Source organism: Heliangelus exortis, chromosome Z, assembly GCF_036169615.1.
Source record: "Heliangelus exortis chromosome Z, bHelExo1.hap1, whole genome shotgun sequence".
NCBI classification, from domain to species: domain Eukaryota; kingdom Metazoa; phylum Chordata; class Aves; order Apodiformes; family Trochilidae; genus Heliangelus; species Heliangelus exortis.
Window position 1 is genome coordinate 15,061,577 of NC_092454.1, and position 27,762 is coordinate 15,089,338.

Genomic DNA, 27,762 nt, shown 5'->3' on the forward strand with positions numbered 1-27,762 from the left:
GCAAAATTGTGTTTCAAAATTTTTAAAAGAAAAAAAGGAGGTATTTCAAATAAGCAGTTGCTGAAGTATATTTGCAAGTAATCTGCTCCTTCTTATGTTGGTAAGGTCCAGGGACTGCATGTCCCCAGCCTCATTTATTTAACTACGGTGATTTTTGTTAGCTCCCAATAACAATGATGCTGCTAGCTGAAGCCACGAGAAGGAAAGACTTCAGCAGTAGAGCACCAGTAATGTGAAGCACAACTATAAAGCCCACTTCAACATGAAGAACCTGAAGAAAGGCTAGAAGTGTTTTCAATCAACCATTACCTTCTTGAGATGTCCCAAGAGGGCAGTATTTATACAGAGGGTTAGGTAGAGGACAGAAACAAGCTGACAGTTTCCTTGCAACTTCTTAGTTCCACAGAAGGTCCATATCTCAAGGAAGACTTCTGCTTTTCCCATTGTGCTCATCTTGCTAAATCACAGTCCAAATAACCTTGGGATTCAAAGATGGAAACTCATGGACTTGATGGAGGGTTAAATTTGTTTTTTTAAATTTTAATTAACCTATTAATTTCTTCTTCTTCTTCGCATCCACAGAAGCACACAAAGCTAGTGGAATTTCTTATAATGCCTACTTATTGCAAGAAAAATCAATTTTTTTACTGTGGTGTTCGGGTATCTTCAAGAAAATCTGAGAGGGTACATGTATCCTCATCTGTTGTCTCCATATCAGAATGTCATTTGAGTAGTCAAAATACATCACTGAAGAGCCTGAGAAAGTAATTTAGCTAACAGTAATTCCTAAAGGAAACCTTGCTGTCGGCTTTGTCACTTGTAGCACCCAAGCCAAGCTTGTGAGTAGTGTAATGTGGGTGAGACAGTACCTTTCAACAGAATGTGAAGTTTTTCCACAATGTTATTGCAAGCTAGAAAGATGCTACAGCAAACAAGAAACAATTTATAAGAAAAACCAGACTGAAATGAGAGGCTGAGAGAAATGAGAAAAATGCAGGAGCCTTCAAACACTGTTATGTTACTGAATCCCTGCTGGTGTCTTACACCTTTCCTCTGTATTCTCAAGGAGAAGGACTCTTCTTCCATGACTGAATTTTACAGCTACTTCCAATATCAGAGGATAAAATGCATGTGAGCTGATCTGGTTATGTTAAAAGACATAATCTGTTAAAACATGTATCACATTAACATGTACAGCAAAGCAGATCTTAATGATGTGTTCAAGTTACTGCCAAAACTTACTAGTGGTAAATGCAGAGTCTGAATGCAGATGGAAATAAAAGCTTGAAAAATTCCATTTAAAACAGAGTATCAAAGGACAGCTAAGATGAAAGTGTACACACCCATTTGAAAAACAAGTGAGCTACTTCCTCATTAAGAGTCCTTGCACATCTTGCCAACTGCCCTAGTACTAAATAAATAGCATTTAGTCTGAAATTTCTCTTTCTCTCCATTAAATAAAAGAAACAATACATATGCCTCACACTATGCTCAGAGGTAGTGAAACTACTATTTCAAAAACTCTTACAGAAGATAATGAATGTTTCTAGTTTAAACTACAGTGTTCATGCAGACTTCCCATTCCATATGAATTTTCAGACATCCCCCTGGAAGACCTTGAGCAAGCTAAGGTGGATGACAGTAAAGATTCTAAGAATGTCAGTATGGTCTTGTCTGATGGACACAGACCAGGTGGTGAGTACAGAATCCACTGCCAGTCTCATCCTCCTTAGGAAAGAGAGAAAATTAAATTGTTCCAGGGACAGCTCAAAGCAACTGGAACAGTATGAACTCCACAAAGACAAGCAGCAATGAAGGTAATGCAGTGGATAAAATATATCTCCATCACCACCATCAATGGTGCTAATGCTGCAGTGAAAAGGATAACTTTAGGACCCCTTCAAAGTTTTATGCTTTGCCCCTTCCTGGAGAGGTATATATGCACTATACACAGGTCACACAGGTCATATATATGCACAGTCACATAGGTCTCACTCTATGGATAGGCACTGTCTGTCTCCACAGATGTGTCAGTTTCAAATGACACACATAGCACTAGGAAGAAGACTTTCTCCTTTAGAAATCAGCAGATAAGAGTGATGAGAGGGTTGTAATTATTGCAGTAAACCATCCTTAGCTCAGTTCCTAATAATACATACAATTAAAATGCAAACATGTAAGCACTAGGTTTCAAATTTTATCCAGTTCACACAGGAAAGAAAAAATAGCTTTCTGATGGTATTTACTCAAACATGAAATTTATTTATGACCTGCCTCTGAAATGTCAAATACCCACAATTCAAGAACCCAAAAGCTACAGCATTTGAGAGAGAGTTAAACTAAATATAAACACAAAATTAAATGAAAAATGTTACAATATAATACACCATAAAGTTTCCTTAAGTAAGTTGTCAGAAAAATTAATCTTTCTGTCACCCCACACAAATCTTGTGACTAAAAAAAGATGCATCTTGCTTGTAAGTCAACTTCACTATCAGTAACACATCACCTTATTTATAAGAAAAGCAAGAACATCTGAATGCCTATGTGCTGATTAATCCCATTTTAAAAATCTGCAGTGTAGGCTAGTAACAACACATAAGTAAAGCAGATTAAGCACCATTTGACCAGTGGATATCAAAAGCAAAAGTAACTAAAAGGAAATAATTGCTGATAAGAAAGGCTCCTGACTGGATTTATAGAGTGTTGTCAAGCATATTTACTGAGAAGCAAATACAAGTGCACTGCAAATGGTATTTACAGACAGCCAAAGGTTAGTAAGTGTGGTAAATAAGCATAGAAAAAAAATCAGAGGGACCCATGTGGTGTATGTTAGTAAAAAGGAATAACTAAGAGGTAACAAAAAGGCAAATAACAGCTACCCAAAGCTGTATTTTATATCTTGTTTTGCAAATGCACTTATTACTAATAAATCTAGTACTTAACAGACTGGAGAAACATCTTTATAAGCAAAATAAGCAACTCCAGATATGAAAAATATGGTCTTGCATAGGGACACAAATCTATAATCAGAATCTTCTAGACAACATAAAGCACTGAAGAAAGAATATGTAAGTCTGCACAGTTTTTGAGAAAAACTCACAATACAATATAGGCTTCAATGTTTCCAGAAATATGTTTGCAAATTAATCCAGTTAATTAATGCAAAATGCTGGCTTCATCTTTTTATCAGAATTGAAAGACGCCACAAAAACTGTGAAAAAATTTCAACATCATGATCTGAAAAAGAAGTTTAACTTCTACACAGCAAGGAGTATTCTGAAAGAAAGTAAAAATGCATGAAGAAAAGCTAGCATAAAAGTGGTTATTAGTCTCTGGAAACACTGTGTGGTATTTGAAGGTTTTTCTGTGCCTGCAGGGTCTGTGAACGCTGTGATTTTGTTCACTCTAATTCTAGGAAAAAAGCTCAAGTTTTTAGAAGCAATTTAAATTGTTAAGTATTTCTTTTCAACTTAGATGTTACTAGCAAGTTGAAAATACCACAAAAATAATTCTTAGTCTCCAACTGTGACCTGTCTTTGGAAACTGATGTTAACAGGAATCAAACAATGTCTGTGCAGCCAACTAAATATACTGGAAAAATGTATGTGGAAAATATCTACATTTTGAAGTTTATCTGAATATTTTAAGAGTTGAATTTTCACTCTTTCTCTACAGGTAACTGTATATGAACCTTGAGAAAAAAAAATTTTATTCAGTACATAAACAAAATGAAAACATTGTTGTATGTAATATAAATAAATTGTGTGAAAAAAGTTTATCGCCCTTAGAAAATATTTTTTAAGCATGACTGCTTTTGTCAAACATAGAAAAGACAGAACTATGAAAAGCAGCACAGGCTGGCAACAGATGTTGATTTTCACTGCGAGCTTTAATCTAGCAAGTTCTGCAGCTCTATTTACAAATACTATAATGAATCTCCAAATGCTGCTTTCTAAAGAGCTTTAGAATATAGAAGGAAAGTCCTAGGAAAAGCCAATTGGAATAGGATCAAAAGAAAACAAAAACCAACCCCAAACAACTAAATCAAAACAACCAAAATTCCCACAAAACCTCTTAAAAAACCAAAACCAAAAACCTCACTCCAAGTAAAATGAAACCAAACAAGAAAACAAGTAGTGAATTGCTCTGGCTCATGGTATTGTTTTTCAAGAATGAACACTCCACTGAATAGCTCTTACATTTAGCACAGATGTAACTGCAAGAAATTTTATATTCTGAGATATCAGATTAAAATTAAATTTGGCATTGAAATTTATCCACTGATGTTTCAAACATCAAGAAATATCATTCATTTTTGCATCATGAAAAGTCACTAGAGGTGCATTTTTGCTGGTTTACTATAAATACCTTAGAGCAGGAACCTTTATTTACTATTTGTTTATTTTGGGTATTTTAAAGAAAACTTTCCTTGCTGCTTCAATTTGTAGAAGCAAAAAAAAGCAAACAAAGCAATTCTTCCTACCTTAAATTCAATCCATCCCTTCTGCTTTCTATTAGGCCTTTCAGAGACAGCTGGAATAAACAGAAGGCTTTTCCAGATGCATTGAACACTAAACATCACTTTTGTAGGACCAAAGGATTGCCAAAGAAGAAAATCTCAGGAGTTAAGTAATCTTGAAGGATAAGTAAGCTTGAAGGATAATCTAGAGACACATTTATATGGTAATTTTCATTTTTTCAGAAGTAAAAAGAGAATTTCAGTCCAAGGCAACCCAGCCAAATAAAGCCTGGAATTTATCTAACAGTTGAAATAAAAGATATAAAGATTAAAATAATCTTGAACTGTGCCTGTAAGAAAATGTCTAAATCCTACTTTAAAAAACCCCCTGAGTTTGTGGTATATATGTGAGTTTTTTCTAGTATATCTTCAAAAATTTAAAAGAGGAAGTAATAATTCAGAATAACATTTAAAAGTCACTACCTAAGCAAGTGATTTCTACTAGTATCACAGTCACCACAAGTTAAAGAAAGTGCTTTCACAAAACTAGAACTACTTCATCCAGTAAAAGAAAGGAGTTCTCAGGATGACAAGAGGGAAAAAATATCCCACTCAGCTTCTCAGTGACATATACCTGCAGTATTATACTGACAGTGTAAATTACTTAGGCTTATTTATGTCAATCATCTGAAAAAATAGTTCACTGAAGTTTTTTAAGCTAGCTATTCAAAATATATAATTAGAGTTTGGGTGACTTATCCATATCTTTGAGATACAGAGCCATGGATAAACCAGATGAACTCCAATTTTAGTTACCTGAGGTTTCAACTCCTTGAAGACTATGAGAATCTTACGTTTGCCTGAGCTCAAAAAGCAAACCTAGGGTTAAAAATGTAATTTAATTTATCCCTTGTATTGCCAACTACCTATGTATTCCTCTGTAGAGACTGGTTTCATTAGTTTGGATTCAACTGACAAGTTCTTGTAACTCAAGACAAAAAAGCAATGGAAATGAACAATGAAAAGCTAACCAGTATTACTTTAATGCATGTCATATTTGGACTGCTACAGTATATCTGACTATCAGATTATTTTTAAAACACAGAGTTCTATCAGAAGACATAAAACAGCAATAGAATAGCACACACAGTATCCCAGAGTAATGCACTAACTGCATCTCCAATTTTTAGGCTCTATTTTTCACAATATTAACTGGATGACACTGCAAGTAGAAACGAGTCCTGGAAAAACTAGCACTTTTATCAGTGGGTCTGAAAAGATCCAGCCAGCAGCAGTTCATCAACAGTTCTCAGTTGTGTGATCATAAAACAAAATTTTACTGTGAAAACACCTAAAGGAAGACTGTTTTCTTATAGATTTATCTCCAGTGTGTCAAATTCTGACCTAGACATAATCCCTTCACATCACCTACAGTTGCTCACACAGACACCTGGCACAGCCCTGCAGATTTTCTTTTTCCCAGGTCTGCCTGTACAGACCCTGTCTTTGTCCCCTCTCACTAAAAGCAGCTTATGATCCAGCCACCTCTCTATCACCTATGCACTCACCGGCCTGCCAGAGGAGTCACATAGGCTGTTGGGCTCAACCAAGTTTCCCATGAGACAGGACATAAATATGCTGGTTTTTCTCCTCCACCCACCTTTCATTTTTCAGTAACTTTCCTGAGATTTTTTGCACTGCTAAGACAGAGAGAAATATGCCTTGTTACCTTAACCCAGGCTAAAAAGAAAATTTGTTTCTAGATATCTCTGATGCAAACTATATTGAAAGCCGATGAAAATATCAAACTTGTATATGATGTGAAAGACATGTTTTAATGTTAAAATATGAACTGCGTTCAAACAATGGTTTAGTATCACCAGCTGCTTAAGTCATACTAAGATTAGCTTGTATTTCAACAGTTAAAACCTCCATGACTATTCAGGTAAAAACAATAGTACTGCTTCCTTCTAGACATATTCAAAATGGCAGTGCTGTGATCCTTTGACAGGAACACTGAAAAAAATAACACAGACTTTTTTTAGTAATTCTATGGTGAGCTACATGCTATTTTACACCTTCCTTCAAGTTCTTTTTCCAGGTACAACTATACAAGAGCTGTTACTCTCCAGAAAAATCATCAATCCTCAGAAAAAAAAAAAAAAAAAAAAAAAAAAGTGACATTTGAAACATAAAAACTCTAGAAGAAGGCAAAAGGCTTACATAAATCATTTCACAATGCACAAGCATAATTTTAGACATCCTGATTGTTTGGTGCTAGCAGCATGCAAGAAAACTTGTTAACCTCAAAGCTGCACTTATCCTCTATTTCAATGCTTCAAGCTTCACAAACCCCAATTCTTCTTCCTCTGCTCGACCCTCAGACATTCGTATTATCCTAAATACAGTGAAATAGCTGTAGCACAAAAAACTACTTACAGGAATCATCCAGTTGGCCAGGTCACCGTACTTAGATACCTGCATAGCTCCAAGCATTGTCAAATCAACGTGGCCTCTGGCAACAGAAAGTGTGCAATTAGCATATCATGTTCAAGCAACAGTCCACAAATCTTAACAAGATTCACAATCTTTAAGTTCACAATCTCATTACATCAATAAAAAAACAATGGCATACCACAGAGGTAGCAACCATTTTGTCACAGATGTACTTTGGGTTTTTTTCCCTCTAGATGTATCACTAATGCAAATTTTTCTGTCTGCCTACTGAGCCTCAGAAATGTTACTACTTTTGTCTGGTTTTGGTTAATTGTATGCACAGTCAATCAGCTCTGAACTCATATTTTTAAGTGCAATCCTTCACATATTCATATGCACTCATTATCTTCTCAGAGTGATCAGGACTTAGTGTTTGTTTGCATCCAACTTCCTTCCCAAAAACCAAACAAAAAGCAGGTGCAGATGGTGAATTTCCATTAGGGAGGTGGAATGAGGCTCATAGTTAGAAGCTGAGCAAAGAGAATATACAGAATGCAAGTACAGATTAGATACTAGGAAATGACCAAAAAGTAGCTATTAAAACACAATTAAGAATGTCTTTATATATGGCCAGGTGGTGGTAGACAGAACATCACTATGGTATCTATTAGTTACAGTATTATTCTATTTCCAATAGCCAGACCTAATTCTCTGCAAACCATCACTGATTAAGCCCATGATCATTTTACAGGTTGTTAAATGCTAACCACATTTCAAAGAATGAATAATGATTCCAAGTCACTGACTCAGTTTATTCTTTTCACATTTCAAAGGATCAGGGTTTGCATTGTTACGTACCCTCTTATCATTGCAAATGATTCATCGCTAGAGAAATAGGAAGAACCTGGAAGAACAGTGACTGTCTCCTTACCTGTAAAAGAAATAAGCTATAGTATGTATGTATGCATTTTGCCTCTTCAACAAATGAAGCCACAACTATCAGCCAAGAAGTGAGGGTTTTTTCCAAAATTCCTTTGGATTCTGTATAACCTTGGACCTTATTACACACATAAACCCCATCAATCATAATGAATTGTCAAGCAGTTTGTTACAGTTTTTATGATAGAATTGCCCTGCTCTTTGACCACCTGCAGTATGAGGCAAGACATCATTGACACGAGAAGACAAGAAATCTCTGTGGACTTTAACTTTCTGTTCAAGCCATTGAAGCAGTAAGAGGTAACTTGGTTTTTGAAACAGAGAAGCATCATCTTCACGAGACAGAGAAGTTGCAGGGAAGAGTGAGCATCCCAGATTGAACAATCTAGAGTGACAACAATGTAGAGTACAGAAAAATACATGACAGATCTAGTCTACTCTTTCTTTGTTAAAGTGCACATTTTCCTCTTCTGCCAGAACTTTGAATCACTTCAAGCAACAACTGTGTGTTCAGAGTGCCTCTGGAAAGGCATAATAAACAGCAAAAGGTGAGTTTATAAACTAAGTATAGGAAATTGGAAAGAAAAAACACACCAAAAACTTAAGCACCAATTTTCACTGTGAAGAAAACATTAGTGTACCAAAAAAGGGAAAGAGGAATGAGCCAAACAGTTTCCAGAAAAGAGGGCAAAAGAGATAATATATTAATAAAGAGGATGGGAACAGGGAAGGAAAAACTCAAGACCTAACCTACCTGATTTAATTTATTCATTGTCCACTTGATGTATATTATATGCCACAACATTGTATGGAAGCTAAATTCTGACACACAAAATAGTAGAGAATTAAGGCTGTACAAGTGGTCCTGCAGTCAGATCACAAGAAGTCACCGTGCTAATATCCAGACCTGCAAAGACTGCCTGAATTGTTTTTTCTCTACCATGCACCAAGCAAGGCAGTGGGAGAGACACCATGGCCTGCAAGCAGCAACATGGAGCATGAAGCCTGAGATAAAGTGACAATCTAAGGCAAGTCTGAGAAGAAAGAGACACAGGCTGAGGACCATAGAATAATGTAATAAGAGCACTCCACTACCCACTTACTGAAAACACTTTCAGGAGGTCAGTACTTTTAAATATGATTTTATAACAAGAGTCTACCTTTCAATTACAGGTAAGATAAACTTCATATGAGATAGTAAGAAAATGCAGCTAATGAAAAACCCACTTGGACTTCAGAGAAATAGTTTCATTTGCAGATAAAAATTTGGCAAAAGCCCAAACCAGGAAAGTATTATGAAAAAGTGGACTTTGAGAGCCGGTACTGGACCATTCCAGTCATCCTATTCCTTTGTCATTTAGCTTCTATTTTCTTCATATGTTCTGATAAATGTGGTTGGAAAACACTTAGAATATTCTTAATCCAATTAAGTGTCAGTGGGATTTAGCAACTTCTGAATGTTCAGCAATGATAAGAATACTAATTTTGGCAGTAAAGCTGAGGTTCACCTTTCCTGTGTCCTGTGTCCTGCAGTTGCAGAGGAAGACATTGGAGTGCCAATACTAGAATAATCTGACTTCCCATGGTGCATTCTAATGTCTTTTGTTAGCTTCAGCCCTGCAAGATTATCTCATAAAAATACTTATCAGCTATAAATAACAATTCAAGATTGTCTTAACATCTATATAAATACACAATGATTTTTCAGAGTATTTATAAAGTCCTTGGGTGTTTTTTTTCCATTGTCACTGTTTATTTGTTCTTTCTAATGCTCCTATGTTACAACTTAAATTCTGATGTGCATGCATACAGTTTCATCTTTTATAGTACTGGGTTTTATTTAAATAGTTCTTCAAGTGGCATCCTCGATAATACTTTTTTTTAAAAAAATAGCAACATCAATTTCAGTTCAAGATCTAACACAGCTCTCATGTGCTTCTGATATTTTCCTTCATGCAGTGTATCACAACAGTTACCTAGCTACTGATGAAATGCTGGACTCAGTTCCTTAATCATTTTTTATTTCAATTCAGAAAGCCTTAAGTAATTCCTTATTTAAAATGTAATGCTGAAACAAGGGCAATAGCAGTATGATCATGGCTTCAATTAGTTAAGTCAGGTACCAAATGTTTTGATTCAGTGAGCAATTGCTTCACTGCAGCCTGGTACTAAATTAGAAGCTTGTTCAATGTCAGTGATTTATTTCTTGTGACTTCTCAGATTTTGATTGCATCTGCTAACAGCCACTGAGAAAGGTACTGTCTGTATCGATGCATACACACCATACATATGTGTATGTGTGCATATGTATATGTAAATGAAAAATATAAATTGCATGTTTCCTATATAAAAAATTACTCCACGATGTCAGCTATGTGTCTATAGCCTATACCCTTCACATCTATGAGAATTTGTAAGGTGTCAGGACCCATTTTGGGTAATTTTACATGGAAACAGAGAACAGATGCAGGCACCACTTTCCATGAAGGAAACAGAAATCAGACGGAAGCACTAAACCATAAAACACTTAACCTTTTACACTGCATGGCTGATTCACCACTGCAAGGTACTTTTGTACCAAAACAGCTGAGCAAGAGCAGTATGTTAGGACTGGCACTGCCCCCCTGAAGTGGCAAAAACAGCCACTTGCAGCAGAGGATTCCAGGTACCATCTAGAGAGCTTCCTTCCTGCCCTAGCTACTGCTCCCTCTCCAAAAGCAAATGAGTTGCATTCTTGGAAACTCATTAGCCAGGAATAAGCCAGTTCATTATACACAGGACATTTTCAAACATGTCTCAAACACAAATAATTGAAAACCATTTTCTGGAATACACAAGTGGAAAAGTAGCCAGAAAAGAACTCCATGTTGGCACATAGGCTTCACTAAACCTCACTTCTGGAAAGGAAGATTTGACCCTTTACTACCTGGGTTGGCAGACAGTTTCCTTTAGTACCTACTACAATGCATCAAACCACAAGCTCTCTAACTAGAATATTAAACATCTCTGTTGATCAAAACCAAGCTTCACTCTCAAGAATATATAAATACATTAACATTTATAAGTAAATAAAACAGAAGTTTGGGTTCAAATAGTGTTCAAAACAAAAAATTTAGATTAACAATTAATAATAATTTTCCATTAATTCACTTATTTAAAACATTTTACCTGCGTTAATCAGGTCTGGATCGACTTCACATTCAAGTGGATAAGGACCCTGATAAAAACACAGATGCATGTCAGCTTTATATAAAAATATATTTGAGATACAATTCATAACTGCTTTATTATTTCTGATGTTTCTTACTGAAAACAGATCATCACAGACATGCATTTTTTTTGGCTTTAGCAGAAAAACATTCCTGACACTATGATCCATAATTTACATCAAGTAACATCAGGACTGCTCAACATATTGTTAGACACTGCTAGCATTACTAAAAAACACAAACATGAGGTTCTGGTTTGCTCTGGGCTTTTTTTGGTTTTGGTTTGATTTTTTTTTTAATGAAGTGACATTTTTCAGAGCAAGGTAATATGGTGGTACAACTTCATAAAATGAAACAACAGTGAAAATAATATTTACGTTAAGCTTTATTTGAAATTATAAGCTTTATTTAAAATTTTGATAGGTCTTACAAGGCTTGGTCTAGCTAACTACTGATGGTTCTCATTCCTTTCAGGAAACACCTGTCCATAAGAACATAGTCATACAAATAGCACTGTAACAGTGAAATGATCATTTCCTTAAAAACTTCCCTGCACTACATTGAGAATTAATCAAATTGGGGGTGGGCAATGAATAAAACACAGACATTGCAAGGTAACTACACTGCAATAAGTGACCAAGAGATATTCTTACCAAACCCAGGACTCCATTTTCACTCTGTAAGTGAACAGTTATGTCTGGACTGATGAAGTTACTAGCCAGCAGTGGGATTCCAATACCTAGATTGGCTGAACAGAATTGGTTAAGGCACAAGCAGGAACATATTCAAACCAGTAAATCTGAAAAAGTAAGCATACTACTATGATTAGATTAGATGAGATCTGCTCTTTTCACAAACATGTTCAGTTTTAGATACATGCCTCATACTTGTGATGAATTATTTTGCCATTTGGACCGTCTAATTGCATTCTGCCAAATGCTTTACAGGATTAAAAACCCACAGTGAAAGTAAGCTTCATTTCCAACATATGTACCTTTTTCAATAAATTCTTGCACAATATTCAACCATTAACAAATTCTCCAGATATCCCCAAATAAAAACTCCAGGTACACTAACTCTTAATACACCATCTACTCAATAATGCAGTAATAAAATGAGGGAATCTCAGGCTCTGGGAAAGACAATAATCATGGTAATTAACCTGTCTTAAATGAAACAGCTGCAGTTATAATTCCAAGGAGTCGTCATTTCAACATATAGCACAGCTGAAGGATACCATACATGCCATCCTCAAACTCTAAAGCAGCCCTTCTGATGATCCTCTCCCTCACATTGTCTCCTTGTTTTTGTTTGGCTTTTGAGTCTTCAGGCTTTCGGATTGATAAGCGCTGCAAAATAGCCATAATCATAAATGAAGATTAGAATCCAGATTCTTGCTTCTCAAAACACAAAACCCAATTTGTGATTGCACTGACTTATTTGGTCTAAGAATAATGTTATTTATACACCTTCTACAAAAACGACCTTTAAATCTGTCATTTCAAGCTTTTCTAAGCCAATGTAGTCACCAAATATCCCCAGTGATAGCCTTAGAGCAAAATGTTGTTTCTTTGTGTTTCCAAGGCTGACAGAATATGTGATACATAGACAACTGGTTAAGAAGGCTCCAAATATTAATTCAAACACTGGCAAGTCAGAGTGAGAGACTTTTTACCCAAGAGATGCGTAAATACATTTGTAAAACATTAGGCTAAAATACAAATATTGCTCTCTTTTCCACATTCATTCAGTTCAATGGTGCTACCCTAGATTTATATGCATGAGACATTCAAATGCCAGTCATCTAAAGATACAGGGAGTGAAACAACTAAGTTTTCAAATATAAACCTGTATAATCTTGCATAAATCTTCCTGAATTTTTTTCCTGAGTTTTTCTGGCCTTATATTGCTGCTTTCTAAATCACATACAGGTGAAAATGCTACAACACTTAAGAAATCTGTAAGAATTTTTTTTAATTTATTGTTTACATAGATTACGTTCTTTGCACATCTTTCCCATGCATATAAATATGCTTTGGGCAACATCATGTCCTGAATCCCCATGTGGCTTCACATCCTCTCTTACTTCAAGCCATTATGAACACATCAGGCAAAATTATCCTGTTCCTTTTCATCACAACAAAAGAACTTCTGTAGTGTCTTTTTCCCCACATTGGGGTCACTTTCCTCTAAGGCAGTCAGAAATGGCCAATATCAATCCCCTTGAATTCTCCAGCAACTTCCTTATTATTCCTTGGCTGTTGCTTCACTTGCACATTAAGGAAAAAGTCAGAACAATCGGAGGGCTTATTTCCAGCCAAGAGAAGGCTGTATAGAAAGTATGACTTGCACTAGAGGCACCATGTCTGAGCCAAATTAGGCAGGAACTGCTATTTAAAGTCAGTAACAATTCTGACAAAGCAGCTTCTCTTCATTCCTCATCTCTCCTCCTACTGCATAACATAATGCTTTCATATGTACAGCCACGTCTTTGACATCTAATCTTATATGAAAGAGGAAATAAATTTCCTTCCTTTACTTCTATTAATGACAGATACCACTGCCAGAATTAGAAAATTACATGAACAAAATTAATCTCTGCTATCCTTTGTTGTGCGGTTTAGAGCAGCTTCTCCTTCTCGTCTTTTTCTTAAAAATAGAGGGAAGGGGGCAGTTGACCATGTAGGTATGTTTACTTATGCAGCCACACCAAATAAAACAAGATATCTGTATTGTACAAAAGTCAACACCTCTTCACAAAAGGACAGCCACCTCTTCACCCACTGCCAGCCTGCAGTAAGAACATCAGTTTAATAAATGCAAAATGCATTTTTCTCATGAAAGGTAAAAGCTTTGCTGTGAGATTCAGAAGAAGGAAACAGGGCATTAACTGCAGCCAAATACAGCATGTCCAGATAGGGAGGGAAAGAAAAAAAAAAAAAAAAGAAAGAAAAAAAATGAAAAAAAAATGGCTTGACACATCTGTTTCTAGCCAAAACTCAACAACATGCAACATGCTTTTGCAGAATGAGCACTGAACAGATGGATGGGAAAAAAAAAGCTTCACATTCATTAAAGAATTTACCCAGAGAAAAGGTCTTGCATAACTTCTAGGACTTTGTGACTCAATTTTAATCATAAAAGTTGAATTATTACAATTTCTCTGTGCAATTTTTTTCTCAAGATTTTTTTTTATGTTGTGTCACATATCTCCCGCTCCACCAGCTTTTCTGTTGACATTTTGAATAATTCCCACCTCCAGAGTGTGGAGACACTGGAGAAATACAGGATTTCCAGCTGTACTTTAAGAATATTGTCACATCACCAAAATGAACAGAGGGACATAACATCACAAAAGAAAAAGAACCCTTATATAATCATCATGTTTTTGGATATTTTCAGGTATGGAATATTATTGCAGCAGTTTTTAATAGCTATTGATAACTTTTATTAAGACCAGAAATGCCACTTGCTAAAGAAGTTCCTGATTTACGAAAAGGACAGGAAGTTTCCATGACCTTTTCAACATAACATAATTCAACATATGGCACAAAAGGGACTCATACCAGTCCTATGTGCCCATTTCAAAAGCTCTCCAACAGAAAAGAATCTGTCAAATTCAGATTGTGGTCTAGGTGTTCCCCTTGTTGTATCTACAGAAGACTAACTCAGAGGAAGAAGGATAATGAAACTGCATTTTCCATAAAATTTTCCACTGCATTAAAGCAATCTAGCACTACATGCAGTTGTTATAAGTTATTCAGGGACTGAACCAGAGACGCTGAGGTATAAGAAACAAAGCTCAAAACTACTAACTACCTAAGTACCTATCTAAGTTCCATTACTTAGCAAAATTCAATACATCTCACAGTATTTTCTCAGTGCTAAGATGTGGTGGCTCAAGTAAAAATCCTGTAAAGTCTAATGTACATCCCAAACATATTATGACCGAGAAGCTCGGCTACTTACTTCAATTCTCTTTTCAAACTTCTCTCCTTTTATCAGACGATCAACATAGATTTTGGGAACATGAATGTCTTCAGGGGCAAATGCTCCTACATCAACAATTTCTTCCACCTACAAAGAGAAAAGGGAAAGTGAAAATGTTCAGAAAAAAGTATTCAGTGAGAGATTTTATTAGCAATGAAGTTTCAAATATTTAATATAGAATGGATCAAATAAAGAAAACTAAAGAATAGGACAAAAGCGATATACCCCTTAAAATAGGCTATTTTAGATTCTTTTATGTTCCTTTCAAGTGACATTTCTACATAAAAATTGAAAGTAGTTTATGTTTTAATAGACCAATTTATATGACCACCTTTCAGGAATATACTATGTACAGTTATATAAGCATTGTTTGTACCTATAAATGACTTCCATTTAAAGAAAAGGAAACAATTGGCTGGTAAAAAATGTCAAAGTACAAAGCAGAAGTATGAATTTTAAGGATACAAACACAAAAGCTGGTTTGATGTTTCTCTATTGTATACTCAAAAATAAAATTTGAATAAAAACATTTGAACTGCAAGTTGATTGTGAGAAAGATGTGAAGATTAGAAATATCTACAGTTAGTGAAACATTCAGCACAAAATGGCACTGAAGAATACATAGTACATTTGAAATGTCACCTATTTGAAGCACCACAGACAACAGGGTTTTCTTTCCTTCTATGTCTGACTTCAGGGTGTTCTAGAGGGAGACCCTGCTATGGGCAGATGCCTGCAGCAGAGAGTCTGTGGCATATCTGGTGGCTTTCCTGACAAATCAAGATGTGCAGAGAGTACCTCTCCCTCAACCACAAAACAGAAACTACCATTAGGGCTGTACCTGCATCCGACCACAAAAAAAATCTGTAATATTAAAGCAACAGGCCAAAGATAATATTTGAAACAATCTACTAAAAAATACGTAAAATAGATTTCCAAACTGTTTCATCACCAAGAACAAATTAAACTTTCAGGTATGTCCAAAGCCTAAGAATCCCATAAAGACCCAGCAGGGGTACCTATCAATAAGGGTACATCACTGAGCAGCCATCACCAGTGAAGCAAGACTAAAAAGCTCGAAATTCAATTTGACATCCTACTGTTACTGCACAATGTGATCAATAATAAAATCTATTATGTCTGTCAGACAATTACCTTCCTATTGTGTTTTGTAGCATGACAATAAGCAAACAAATCCACTCTAAAAACAGCAGAGGGAGAGGAACAATGAACAAACTGAAGATGACAGGATCAGTTTCAGATAATCCCCCCAAAAAGGGTGGGAGTAAACAGACAGGAAGAGACCAATTGTGTAACACCAACCTTAACATTCATGGAGAGCAGAATCACTCATCTAGGAAGTCCCCACCCACACGTAAGAAGAGACAATCAAATCAGTATTTTAAAAACGTAGTCTACTGTATTCACAAAAAAATAGTGCAATTGCACCCATTCTCTCTCACCTGAAATTTATTATGTTACACAAAAATTTAAAAATTATTGTGGAGACTAAGTCAAACTACAGGGTAAAATTAAAAAATCCTGAAGCACACAGCTGAGGCACACTGCATTCTTGGTGTCACAACATGCTCAAAATAGACAAGAAGTGGTAGACAAGCCTGTCCAGGTAACCATATACAACCAGATCATCTGCTCTCAGCACTAGTCCTAAATTCACCTTTTCTAATTAAGTTTGTCTTCACTTATCAGGTAGAAAATTAGGCTTGAAGAATACTAATTGCTACCGATTAGAACTTTCTCAAAAGAAAACTATGCTTATGTCCTGCAGTAGCTGAAATCATAAACTCAAAAGCTTTGCTGGCATGGGTCACAGAATCATAGAACTATCATGGTTGGAAAGGACCTTCAAACTGCCCATCCTACACACCATAAAAACTAAATCACTTCCCAAAGTGCCACATCTACCTGCTTTTCTAAAACACCCACAAATGGCAACTCAAACACCTCCTTGGGCAACATGTTTCAATGCTTCACCACTTTTGCAGTGAAGAAATTTTTTGTAACATCCAATAGGAACTTTCTCCGGCTCAACCTGAACCCTTTCCTCTTGTCCTGCCACTAGTCACTGGGGAGAAGAGGCTAACACCCACCTCACCACAACTTCCTTTCAGGCAGCTGTAGAGAGTGGCAAGGTCTCTACTCAGCCTCCTCTTCCCCAGCTCCCTCAGTCTCTCCTCATCAGACCTGTTCTCTACACCTCTAATCAAACTAATTGCCCTTCTCTGCACCCTCTCCAGCACCTCAATGTCCTTCTGATACTGAGGTGCCCCAAACTGCACACAGTACTCAAGGTGCAGCCTGGCCCCACCACAGCTGAGTACAAGGGCAGATCAACACTTCCACCAGCTTAGTACCATCTGAAAACTCACCGAGGGTGCACTCTATCACCTCATCCAAATCATCAATAAAGATGTTACAAAGGAGCAGCCCCAGCACTGATCTCTGGAGGACACCACTTGGATTTAACTCCAATTAACACAACTCTTTGGACCCAGCCATCCAACCAGTGTTTTATCCAGTGCAGGGTGTGAGTGTCCAAGCCATGAGCAGCCAGTTTCTCCAAGAGAATGCTGTGGGATACTGCATCAGGGACCTTGCTAAAGTCAAGGCAGACAATATCCACAGCCCTTCTCTCCAATAAGCAGGTCAGCCTGTCATAAAAGGCTTCATCACAGAATCACAAAATCATAGAAAGTTAGGAGATCAGGTTAGTGTCCCAGTTTGGGCCAGGATAGAGTGAATTTTCTGTCTTGTAATTTTGCTTTCTCATGGTTGTCCTTCAGATACCCCATAATGGTACTCAGGATGATGTGTTCAATCAGTTTCCCCAGTACCAAAGTCAAACTAACAGGCCCCTAACTTCTTGGATCAACCTTCTGTCCTTCCTTATATATGACAGTTATGTTAGCTGATTTCAATGAACTTTTACAAAATTATGCTATCAGAAATCTTGACACACTGTATTTACCCCTCCATAGAATACAAAGAATATATAATTTAACCTATAAGTTATTGGATTTTATTATTACTCACTCCATTCCCTTAACTGGTTAGTATTTTGTCTCTTTGGAAACAGCAGTCATCTGATTGCTCCAACACTCTCCCAATTCTGCTCACATTCCAGCTGCAACACTGTCGATGGGCTGCCAGCAACTTCTGACATTATTGCCAGGACTGCTACCACAGATGAAGCTGTGCCCAAAAGAAGTGAAACCAGGAAATCTGATAGCCATGGGAATTGGCAACTTAACTTTCTGTGACCACTGTAACTCACAACTCAAGCACCTTTCTGGATAGGAATGATAATGCAAAAATAGAGCTCCGTACCTGGGCATATGGATTTCCTTTTCAGGTTTCATAATTCTTTATGAATCTTTTCTGTAACATATCCACTGCCTAAGCCTCAATGAGACACGCAGGAGAGCATTCATATTAATAATTAAAAGGATGTGTGTGCGTTTTCTTCCTGTTCAGCTCTCCATCTTACCTATCTTTCCGTTCATTTTGCTCTCTATTTATTTTGCCTCAGGCTTTATTTTGTTATGTACAGAAGAATCCCTGTAAACATCTAAAATCATGTGGCATGCCTCTCACACAAGAGACATAAAGCCAGGCAAAACACAAAGAGGGAACTAATCAGGGCAGGCCACCTAGATTGCTTTGATCACATGTTCATTTTACATCTTAATGTCATCAACATACTAGAAGGTAAAAAGTGTTTACAACTTTGCTACACAGGTAAAGCTAAAGAGGAACTTGAAGAAACCATACTGGCCAAGTTCCCTTTCCTGGGAAGTGTGTTGCATGATTCAAAACCCTTTAATTGTTTTGAGAGTTTCATAGTACTCGTTTTCTTTCTTGATATAAATATTCTTGCATCTTTTTTGATTGCTGACAATTGGAGAAGAATGAATAAATTCAATAATTTCTAAATACTGCTTTATCCACAATGACACCCAAAGTATAAAAGCTTTTCTCCACTATGATTCATGGGAGCCTTCTGCCGTTCCTTTTGCTATCAGCACTCATAGAATCCATGATCGTTTGTTTCATAATATCACTTCCTTCAATAATTTAAATCAACTTTTCCCTTTTTAAAGTAGTTTTGTTCATTTTTGCTAATGGAAATTACTCTTCTGTAGTTTCATCTCAGAATTTTTAAGTGCTTCCAGAGGCAGAAAAGAAATTTCAAAGGTTCTGGACTTCAATAAACAAAGAGAAAGAATTGTAGAACCACAGAGCAAAAATTGGCTAGGAAATTACAATGGCACATCCATATATGCCAAAACACTTGGAAAAAAGACACCTTTTTTGAGTATGTACTTTTTAGATTATTTCTGCAGCCTAATGATTCTAATTAGGTCTTTCACAATAAGTGAAATGTTTTCAGCTGTTTTAGTTTTAAATCTCAATGTTCATAAAACCAAACTATAACCAGAAATGACAATATAATTCCTAGTTACAGGAAAAAAAAAATTGAAAATACATGTGTATGGGTGGATGAGAGAGAAGAGACTGGGGAGGAGAGAGAGGTTAGTAGAAACTATACATTTTTAAGTAGCTTATTTTTACACTGTCTTTATTAAATCTATCAATATCTTAATTAGCCTAGTACACTCCAGTTTTCAAACTGAAATAATATGAATACCCAACAGAAAATAAGTTGAATAAACCATGACCAGGCATTGGAATGGATTGCCCAGGCTAGTGGTGGAGTCAACATCTCTGAAGGTGTTTAAGGAAAGGCTGGATGTGGCACTTAGTGCCATGATCTACCCCTATGGTGGTGTTAGGTCATAGGCTGGATTCAGCCTATGGCTCTTTTCCAGCCTTATTGATTCTGTGATTACAACTGTCAGATGTGGTCAAATGTCCAAAACAACAAAAGAATGAAACCAAATTTAGCCCCTGAAATACTCAGGACAAATTCATTAGGTTGCTTCTAGAAGAGTCAGGATGTCAGTGCAAAATCCACTGTAACATTTCTAAAATTATAAGTTAAATTAAAAAAAAAACAACAGAAGGGCTGTGAGGAAAAGTTGTATGTGCCTGTTTGTATCAAGATCACCAAAACTCTGACCAGCCATTCCCCATGGCTAGTGAGAAACAAGAAGAGTCATCAGTCTTTATTGTTCAGACTGAATTTCACAAAAGTCTTTGATGCTGTAAAAGAGTAAAATATACTCTGAAGACAAGTCTCTGGAAATTAAGAACACACTATACAAACTTATTGGGCTAGAGGAAAGAGCAAAGCAGGTTAATATTCACTCAGTTCTGCCTGCACACACACAGATGAAACAGTATCTTCTGAGTTCAGTTCTGTCCTTTTCTGACTCTACAGCCAGACCATGAAATTTCTATTCCTGTAATGAAATGACAGTCAATATCTATCCTGAAGAAGAGAATCCTACAACTTTAAAAAGCAAGCAACTACCAAAGGTAAGTTGATAAAGCTGATAAAGGTAAGTCTTGGTCAATAATCACATCATGCTCAGATCAGCCTTGGACTAAATGTCTTCCTAAGCATACTGAGGGGCAAAATAACAGTAAAAATTGGTAAAGTTGAGATTTACAAGACCAACCTTTAGCATAATGAGACTGATGTGCATCATATTGATGGTACATTTAGTTCAGAGTAACCATTCTTCTTGGCAAAGAACCAGAGCTTAAGAGACAGCATGGTACTTCTAGTCCTACCTTCTCAGCTCCTGGAAATGAGCAGCTTAAGGTCATCTTCTGTTGGAGGCTGGATATAGACGACCTTGCTTCTGATGTACCAGGAACTTATCTAATAGTTTTCTTGGAACACAAAACACTCTATCATTGCATTTCTATTATGAAAAGCATTTCTCATTATCCCTTTTAATTTCACTGTGTGCTTCTTTCCTCTTGTAATACAGAACAGCATGCAGCTGTTCTGTACTTACTTGTTCTGTACCAATGAAGTCTACATATCTTTGTATTTTTCCATGGTTTCTAGTAGATTGTCTGTGAACACCAGAGAGAAAAACAGCAAGATGTCTTGTCTGTATGTCACATCAGACATATCATTAGGGAACTAAAGCTGACAGAAATCTCCTAGGTTTGTCTCCAGGTTTTTTGTCATGTGGTCCTCATATGATAGGAGCCCCTGCTAGAGTAGACTCATTTTGGCTTTGTCTTCTCTGTTCTAAGTCTCCTCAGTTACCTCCCCTTCAAGTTTCCTCAGGCTTAAACCCTTTTCACACACTTCTCTGCATCTGCTGTCTGCTTCCTCCAAATGCTCCTTTCCATTCCATGCATTTAACTTCCTTTTCAATGCTGTAGCTGCCAAGAAAGAAGGAAACACACTGCACTAAATGACCTGCTCTAGGTACTCAAGTAAAGCAGTTCTGGGATAACAACCACAAAGCAAGAAGGAAGCATACCAGATTATCTGCAAAAGCGATATGTAAAGCTGTGTGCATGCATGAAACAGTATGAAAAATTTAACCAAGAACCTCTGGAAATGTTCTACCATATACAGAGAGCTATGTTTCTTCATAAATTTTTAAGCTAGTCACATTTCAGCACTGCCAGGATACACGATATTTGTAAATTTCAAGAGCATGTTCAAACTCAGAAGATACTCATATTTCTCAGAGGAAAAATCCCCCCAAAATTACATCTTCAAATGTTTTTTTCACCTCTCATTGTGTGTTAAGGTTTTTTTTTCCTTATATCTAGGCAGCTTTACCCAAAACAAAAACTCATTTAGGAATACTGACTTAAATCACAATGGAAGTGATGTGATAAAAGAACACCCACTTCAACAATAAATGTCTGCTATCAGTTATGCTTGTAAATATATACTGTAAGAATTCTTTCTGTGAATTCTGAAACTTGCAGTTTTTTTCCTCAAGATCTTTGCAAATGGAATTGCTCGTCCAACAGCTCGCACAACTAAGTCTACATCATCCTAAATGCATCAAACAATGAAAGGGATTAATGATAGCTTTTTTCCTGCTTTCTTAAATGAATTCATTTGGATTTTACACTATTTTTCTAGTATAAAATTACCGGAATAGGAAGTATAAGAGAATACCTTAAGATCCATCAATCTAACAGTCCTAGTACAAGCAACAGGCCCAGCCTTCTGCAGTACGCACAACCAAGGATAATTCCTTCCTAAACCCTTAAAATCCATCTGTTTTCATATGAGCCATCAATGAACTCCTACCGGTTCTGATCACATTTTGCACCTGGTGCATTCTTGATTAAATGAGGTGATTTCATACTGTTAAGAACTCATTTTTACTATACTGATGATAGCAGTAACAACAAAAAGGGGAACATAATAATGTTCTTACCTTTTACTTCTGAAGTGCACACTTCGTATTCAGTACCTAAGTTCTTATCACAAAATGAAACATAACGGCCTACATGAACACATATAAAATTGCCTTCTCAAATGTGGAAAAAGCAATTTTTGGAAGTATCTTTTTAGATGACACTCATAATTATTTTTTCAATCAAGTAATTAAGATAATTGCAGAATAGGCAGAGGAAAGTAAACAAAAATCCATAATCAATGAACATAGACTGCATTAAGCCAGTCATTAAGAGCTAATGGCAAAACCTCTTGACCTGTACCCTTGCAGGTACCTCTGCTGAACAAGGTAACTGACCACATCCCAATCCTTCCACTCCAGTATAGAGTAGCTGCTAACAGTATTAACTCCAATGAATTAATATTTAACATATTTGCAAACAAAATGTACACTACTCCTTGACTTCACTATGTATTTTCAAATTACATTAGACTGAAAGTCTTTCAACTGATTAGAAGATAATAATAAACAGCTGATATTTTTATTAAAATTATTCACATATTATCAAGAGGAATTAAAATGTAAAAAAAAAAAAAAGTTTTAATCTATACAAAACATTTTATTTTCTTACTAAGAAAAATGGCAAGTAAAAAAAGACTGAAAGAAATCTCATCTCCTGTGCATTCAGAGAAACATAACTCAAATATCAGGAGATAAATTTAAGCATTAATTTCAAAAATTAACTCAGAAGAACTGAACTAATGAAGGGAGAGGCAGACAAGTAAAAAAAAACCAAACCATCAAAGATTTAAATGCATCAAACACAAAGGAATTGTTTGTATTTTCCAGGCAATACATGTCCAACTAAACCACCTCCAAATCCAAGGAATACCTCTAAGGATCAGATCACACCAGAGCATGACATATAAAAAGACAAGAAGATTACAACAATATATGAGCAGCTATTTTGTAACAAACTACGTTGCTGGTTCTCTCTGGTAAAGAAAAGGAACTCTAGGGGTATTCAAACAGAGAGGATAAAAAGGGACCTTGTATGTTTGTCCCCTGCAGCCTGTACTGAGATGAGAGGCTGTGCCCCTGCAGCCCATGGAGCAGCATGGTGGAGCAGCCTGAGAAGAAGCAAAGTGGAGCAAATGTGAATGTGTAGACTGTGAAGGGCAACAGTGGTGCAGAAGTGGACCTGCAGTTGTGTAGGATCCTGCACCAGGGCAGGTGACTGTTCCAGAGCAGCCATGACTCTAGGCAGCCCACCCTGGAGCAGGTTCCTGAGAGACTGCACCTGGTGGGAGGGACTCATGTCAGAGGGGTTCATGAAGGATTCTCCTGTGGAAGGGACCCAATGTTAGAGCAGGTAAAGGCTATGAGGAATCCTTCTCCCTGAGGAGGAAGGAGTGGCAGAAAAAAGTGTGTGGTGAACTGACCCTAAACCTCAACCCCTGTCCCCCTGTGCTGCTGGGGGGAAAGAAGGGGAAATATTGGGAACAAAGTCATTTGGGCCGGGAAAGAAGGGAGGGATGGGGAAAGGTATTAAAGCTCTGGGGTTTGTTTTCTCTTTGTCCTGTTTTGATTTGACTAGTGAAAAATTAAATTTACTCTTTCACCATAACTGCTGCATGAAACCTCCCTGCTTCTGGTTGGGTTTTCTTCTCCCCATTCCACAGTGGGGGAAGGGATGAGTAAGCAGATGCCTGGTTCTGTTACCTGACCTGAATCTGGTCAGGTGAGCAGATGCCTGATTCTGGACCTGAACCACAGCAATAACAAGAACACTTCTGCACACTGAACTTCACGAGTGCAGGTTTTCTACAGAACTACTTAATGTTTTGGGAAAACAGAGAACACTACGTGACTTTCAATAAACACTGAGAGACAGGAATAGGAAACTACTCTGTGGTCCTCACGTATTCTTTTACCATCTTCTGCAGCCTGAAAAAAATAGCATGATTTGTAGCCAAGAGGAATTAAAATGTAAAAAACTTGGAATCTCAGTCCGTATCTTTAAACACTCACTGTCTTCATGAATAATTCTGGCAGGGAAGGATGCTGAAAAACTAAAATCTGAGCTACTGTTTCTAATGATTACTCAAAAATTGTCACTGCAAAAATAGTGACAAGGCTACAGCTTTTCAAATCTCAATATGCTGTCCACCTGAATAAATGCATTTCATGTCAGCAGGCAATTACATTGTGAACTTTTTGTAAGTTTTTCAGTTTGAATGTCAAATTGCTCTTTTTTTGAAATGAGAAATGTCAACCAGAGATGCTAATAGCACATAAAACAAATTACTGCTTCATGAAACACAAATAAAAGTACATATGGATATAAATTATAATAATGCCTAAAATTTTCTGTGCAACATCTTTTCAGTGATAGTATCATGTGTGATTTAAAATGTAAAGACTAATATATCATTGATTGATTCATTCATCAGTACATTTTACACACAAAGTACAGAGAAAGAAGCACAGCATAAGAGTTATTAGTTTATTGTACATGTTAGTACATACAATGAAAAGTTAAATCTAGAGTGCTTAATATCCTATACATTCTCAGAATGATATGATACAGTACATGAGTATTGTCAATGAAATATTATTAAAATGCACAGTATAGCAGTCTTTCTACAAATTATGAGAAAAAAACCCTAAATTAAGCTTAAGGAGTGCACATAGGCTTTCCATCAAGTTTCCCTGGCACATAAACTTACTGTTAACCTGCAGTATCAGCTGATCGTCCTGACAATCTGCAGTATTTGCTGATTATCCATGGACTTGTTTTAGGTTGTTCTTTTTTGAATGCTGTATTTGTTCTTAACATATGTGAGAAGGATAATTTTCACTGAATACTGTATTCAGGTCTGCAGTTAAGTTCTGAAGCTGAATGCTGAGAAGGCTCAGGATACTCTTTCAAGAAAATATCAATTTTGAATGGAATAAACTATGACAGATAAAAATAAATTCGACTCTTCCAGCACAATGTGCATAGGTAAAACTATCTGAACAGCATTCAGCAACAATGTATCTTGAATCTTAACCACTTAGCATTCACTAATGAAGCATAATTAGAAGCTATATATATAAGAAAAGCAATCATAGGAAAAACACTAATGTAAACCACCACCTATAAGAAAATTAGAAGCATATGAACCAAATGTAAAAAGAATTACCTTATAAACTCCCTTCTAGCCCAGTCTTTTCCAGTACTTCTCAAACCATAAGATAGGCCAGGCAATAGATATAAATATGTTTTGGTTTTCTATTTTGCCTTTAAATGAACCTATGCACACACAAAAGCAAGTAACCAAATACAATGAATGGACATAAAAACAACAAATGGACATTCAAGTCTGAGGGTATGCTTCATTTTGGCAAACTGAAATTAACATGGCAATGGTGTGCAAATGTTTCAAAAAGCTGCTTTTCAAAATCAGTACTAGTAGTCTCTGGATTTCAACTCCAATCCCTCTCTGACTTCCTTATCTCTAACTGTGGCTTCGATATTTTGTACTCCCCTGGATATTTATGAGTTTGCTTTTATGTGCTTAAGCTTTTTTGCTGGGTATTGTAATGGTTAATCTCTGACCTTGGTCTCACTTTCTCTCATTTTTTTTTCTCCTGTGTTTGTTTCATCTACCAAGTGTTTTTACTCACAAAATCAGATCTTCCTAGGAGGCAGTCCTGATATTTTGCCATTTTCCATGCTATGATTTCTAAGGATCATGAGCTTGCATTTCATAGTTACTATCTCACATGTCTCCACTCAGACATTTCATCTAAGGTACTCCTGGAAAAGAGTCTATACTCAATAAATGTGTTATCTAAACTCAGATCCAGAAGTATCTCTGATTTAGGATTTAGCCAAAACTTAGACATATAAATCCAATTATGCAGTCACAAGCCTGGACTAACCACACAGGTATTTAAGTTGCAAAGTCTTTTGTACTTAAAATATATATTTACACATGTAACATATTTTGAATGTATTATATTTTGACATATATTTTCTATATATAATTAATAATTATTATGACAACTAGAATTCTATTGTCACTTGTGCTAAAAACTTCTAGTAAGGTGGTAGGACTAAGCAGTCCAGTATCCATACAGGGCAAACTGGATTCTTGAACAAAACATTACCCTGGTACAGATGCCTGGGACATCTGCTCAACAATCACCCCCTAAGTGCACATCGAGTCAAACCTGAGCAATTCAACATTACCAAAAGGGGATATTGCAACACCACAGTGCAGTGGCTACATCATTTGCACAGAAGAACCTCAATTCATCTCCTCCTTGGCCTAAAATCGTGACCTGTGGTTTTTGAGAAACAGCTTCATGCAAAGTCTGTACCCATCCCAAATCCAGAACTGCTCTCTGTACCAGAACTGTTTCAAGATCCATGGCTAGACAACACAGGTAAGGAAAAAAAAGATTCTTTTAAATAATTTTTTCACTTTAAAATGGTACCTACAGCTTTTAACACTAAACTGTAAGTGCATAAACCTTGAAAGCTTCCCCAGAACAGAGCTATGCATCTGAGGAAAGTCTTGCCATTGTTCAAGCACTTGAAGATACAGACGGAAAAACAAAACAAAACAAAATAAAAAAGGCTCATTTTCCAGTTTCCTTAAAAAAAAACCCAATGCCATAATTTAGCACAGACAATAGGATACAAATAATTTATTTCAGTCTGCTTCTGTCTCTTAGTGCAGCGAAGTTCATTATACCTGAGATAATGGCACTCACTGATGTGGCTGTGCTGTTACTAGGCAACCAGAGATAAAACGCAGGGTTTAATGATTTTTATTTAATGCATTTTTATAAGAAAGTATGCTTTCTTTTACCTCCCTCGGTATTATTTGAGGTGGAAGTGCTATTTACACAGGGAGATATATTTAGCCATCTACAATCTGAACATGAAAATTGTTCAAATTGATATTCAAACAGCTAGTCCGTAAGTATTTCCAAATATATGGACTATTACCACTATCAAAAGATTTACATCGCGGCAGTGGCCAAGATCTCAAACCACTTGACCAGTGAGAAGTATTGAGTTGGTATCACAGCACAGAATAACAACAGCAAGAAGACAGAACAGCTTAGGTATGTTTGGGGATGTATGGATGTTTACGTACTTCTCCACTGCAGAGAACAAGAGGTTCTTCCCCTCTCCTGTACTGTCATGACAACCACATCTGGCAAGGACTTACCATATTTTTTCCTGTGGCTTTGGATTGCCTCAATTATCTCCTAAAAAGAGGCATTAACACCAAAAGCTGTACCTCCCTGTGGCGCTCTTCCTACAGAATCATCTACAGGAAGATGCCCTAAGAAGCATCTTAATATCACATACCTTGCCTTACCAATCCAGGCACACGTCCAGGATGGTTCTCTG

The 27,762-nt window shown here is 36.6% G+C and overlaps 1 protein-coding gene across 1 annotated transcript in view; it reads right to left on the reverse strand.

Annotated features, from left to right (window-relative positions):
• The window catches only part of OXCT1 (3-oxoacid CoA-transferase 1), a 79,542-nt gene that overhangs the window by 18,172 nt on the left and 33,608 nt on the right, over nt 1–27,762 (reverse strand). Inside the window, exons 8-13 of the mRNA XM_071730406.1 lie at nt 15,016–15,123; nt 12,284–12,395; nt 11,700–11,794; nt 11,006–11,054; nt 7,757–7,829; nt 6,902–6,977 (exon numbers count right to left, since the gene is read on the reverse strand). Of these exons, the coding sequence (XP_071586507.1) occupies nt 6,902–6,977; nt 7,757–7,829; nt 11,006–11,054; nt 11,700–11,794; nt 12,284–12,395; nt 15,016–15,123 (513 nt within the window). The remainder of the gene's footprint in view (nt 1–6,901; nt 6,978–7,756; nt 7,830–11,005; nt 11,055–11,699; nt 11,795–12,283; nt 12,396–15,015; nt 15,124–27,762) is intronic.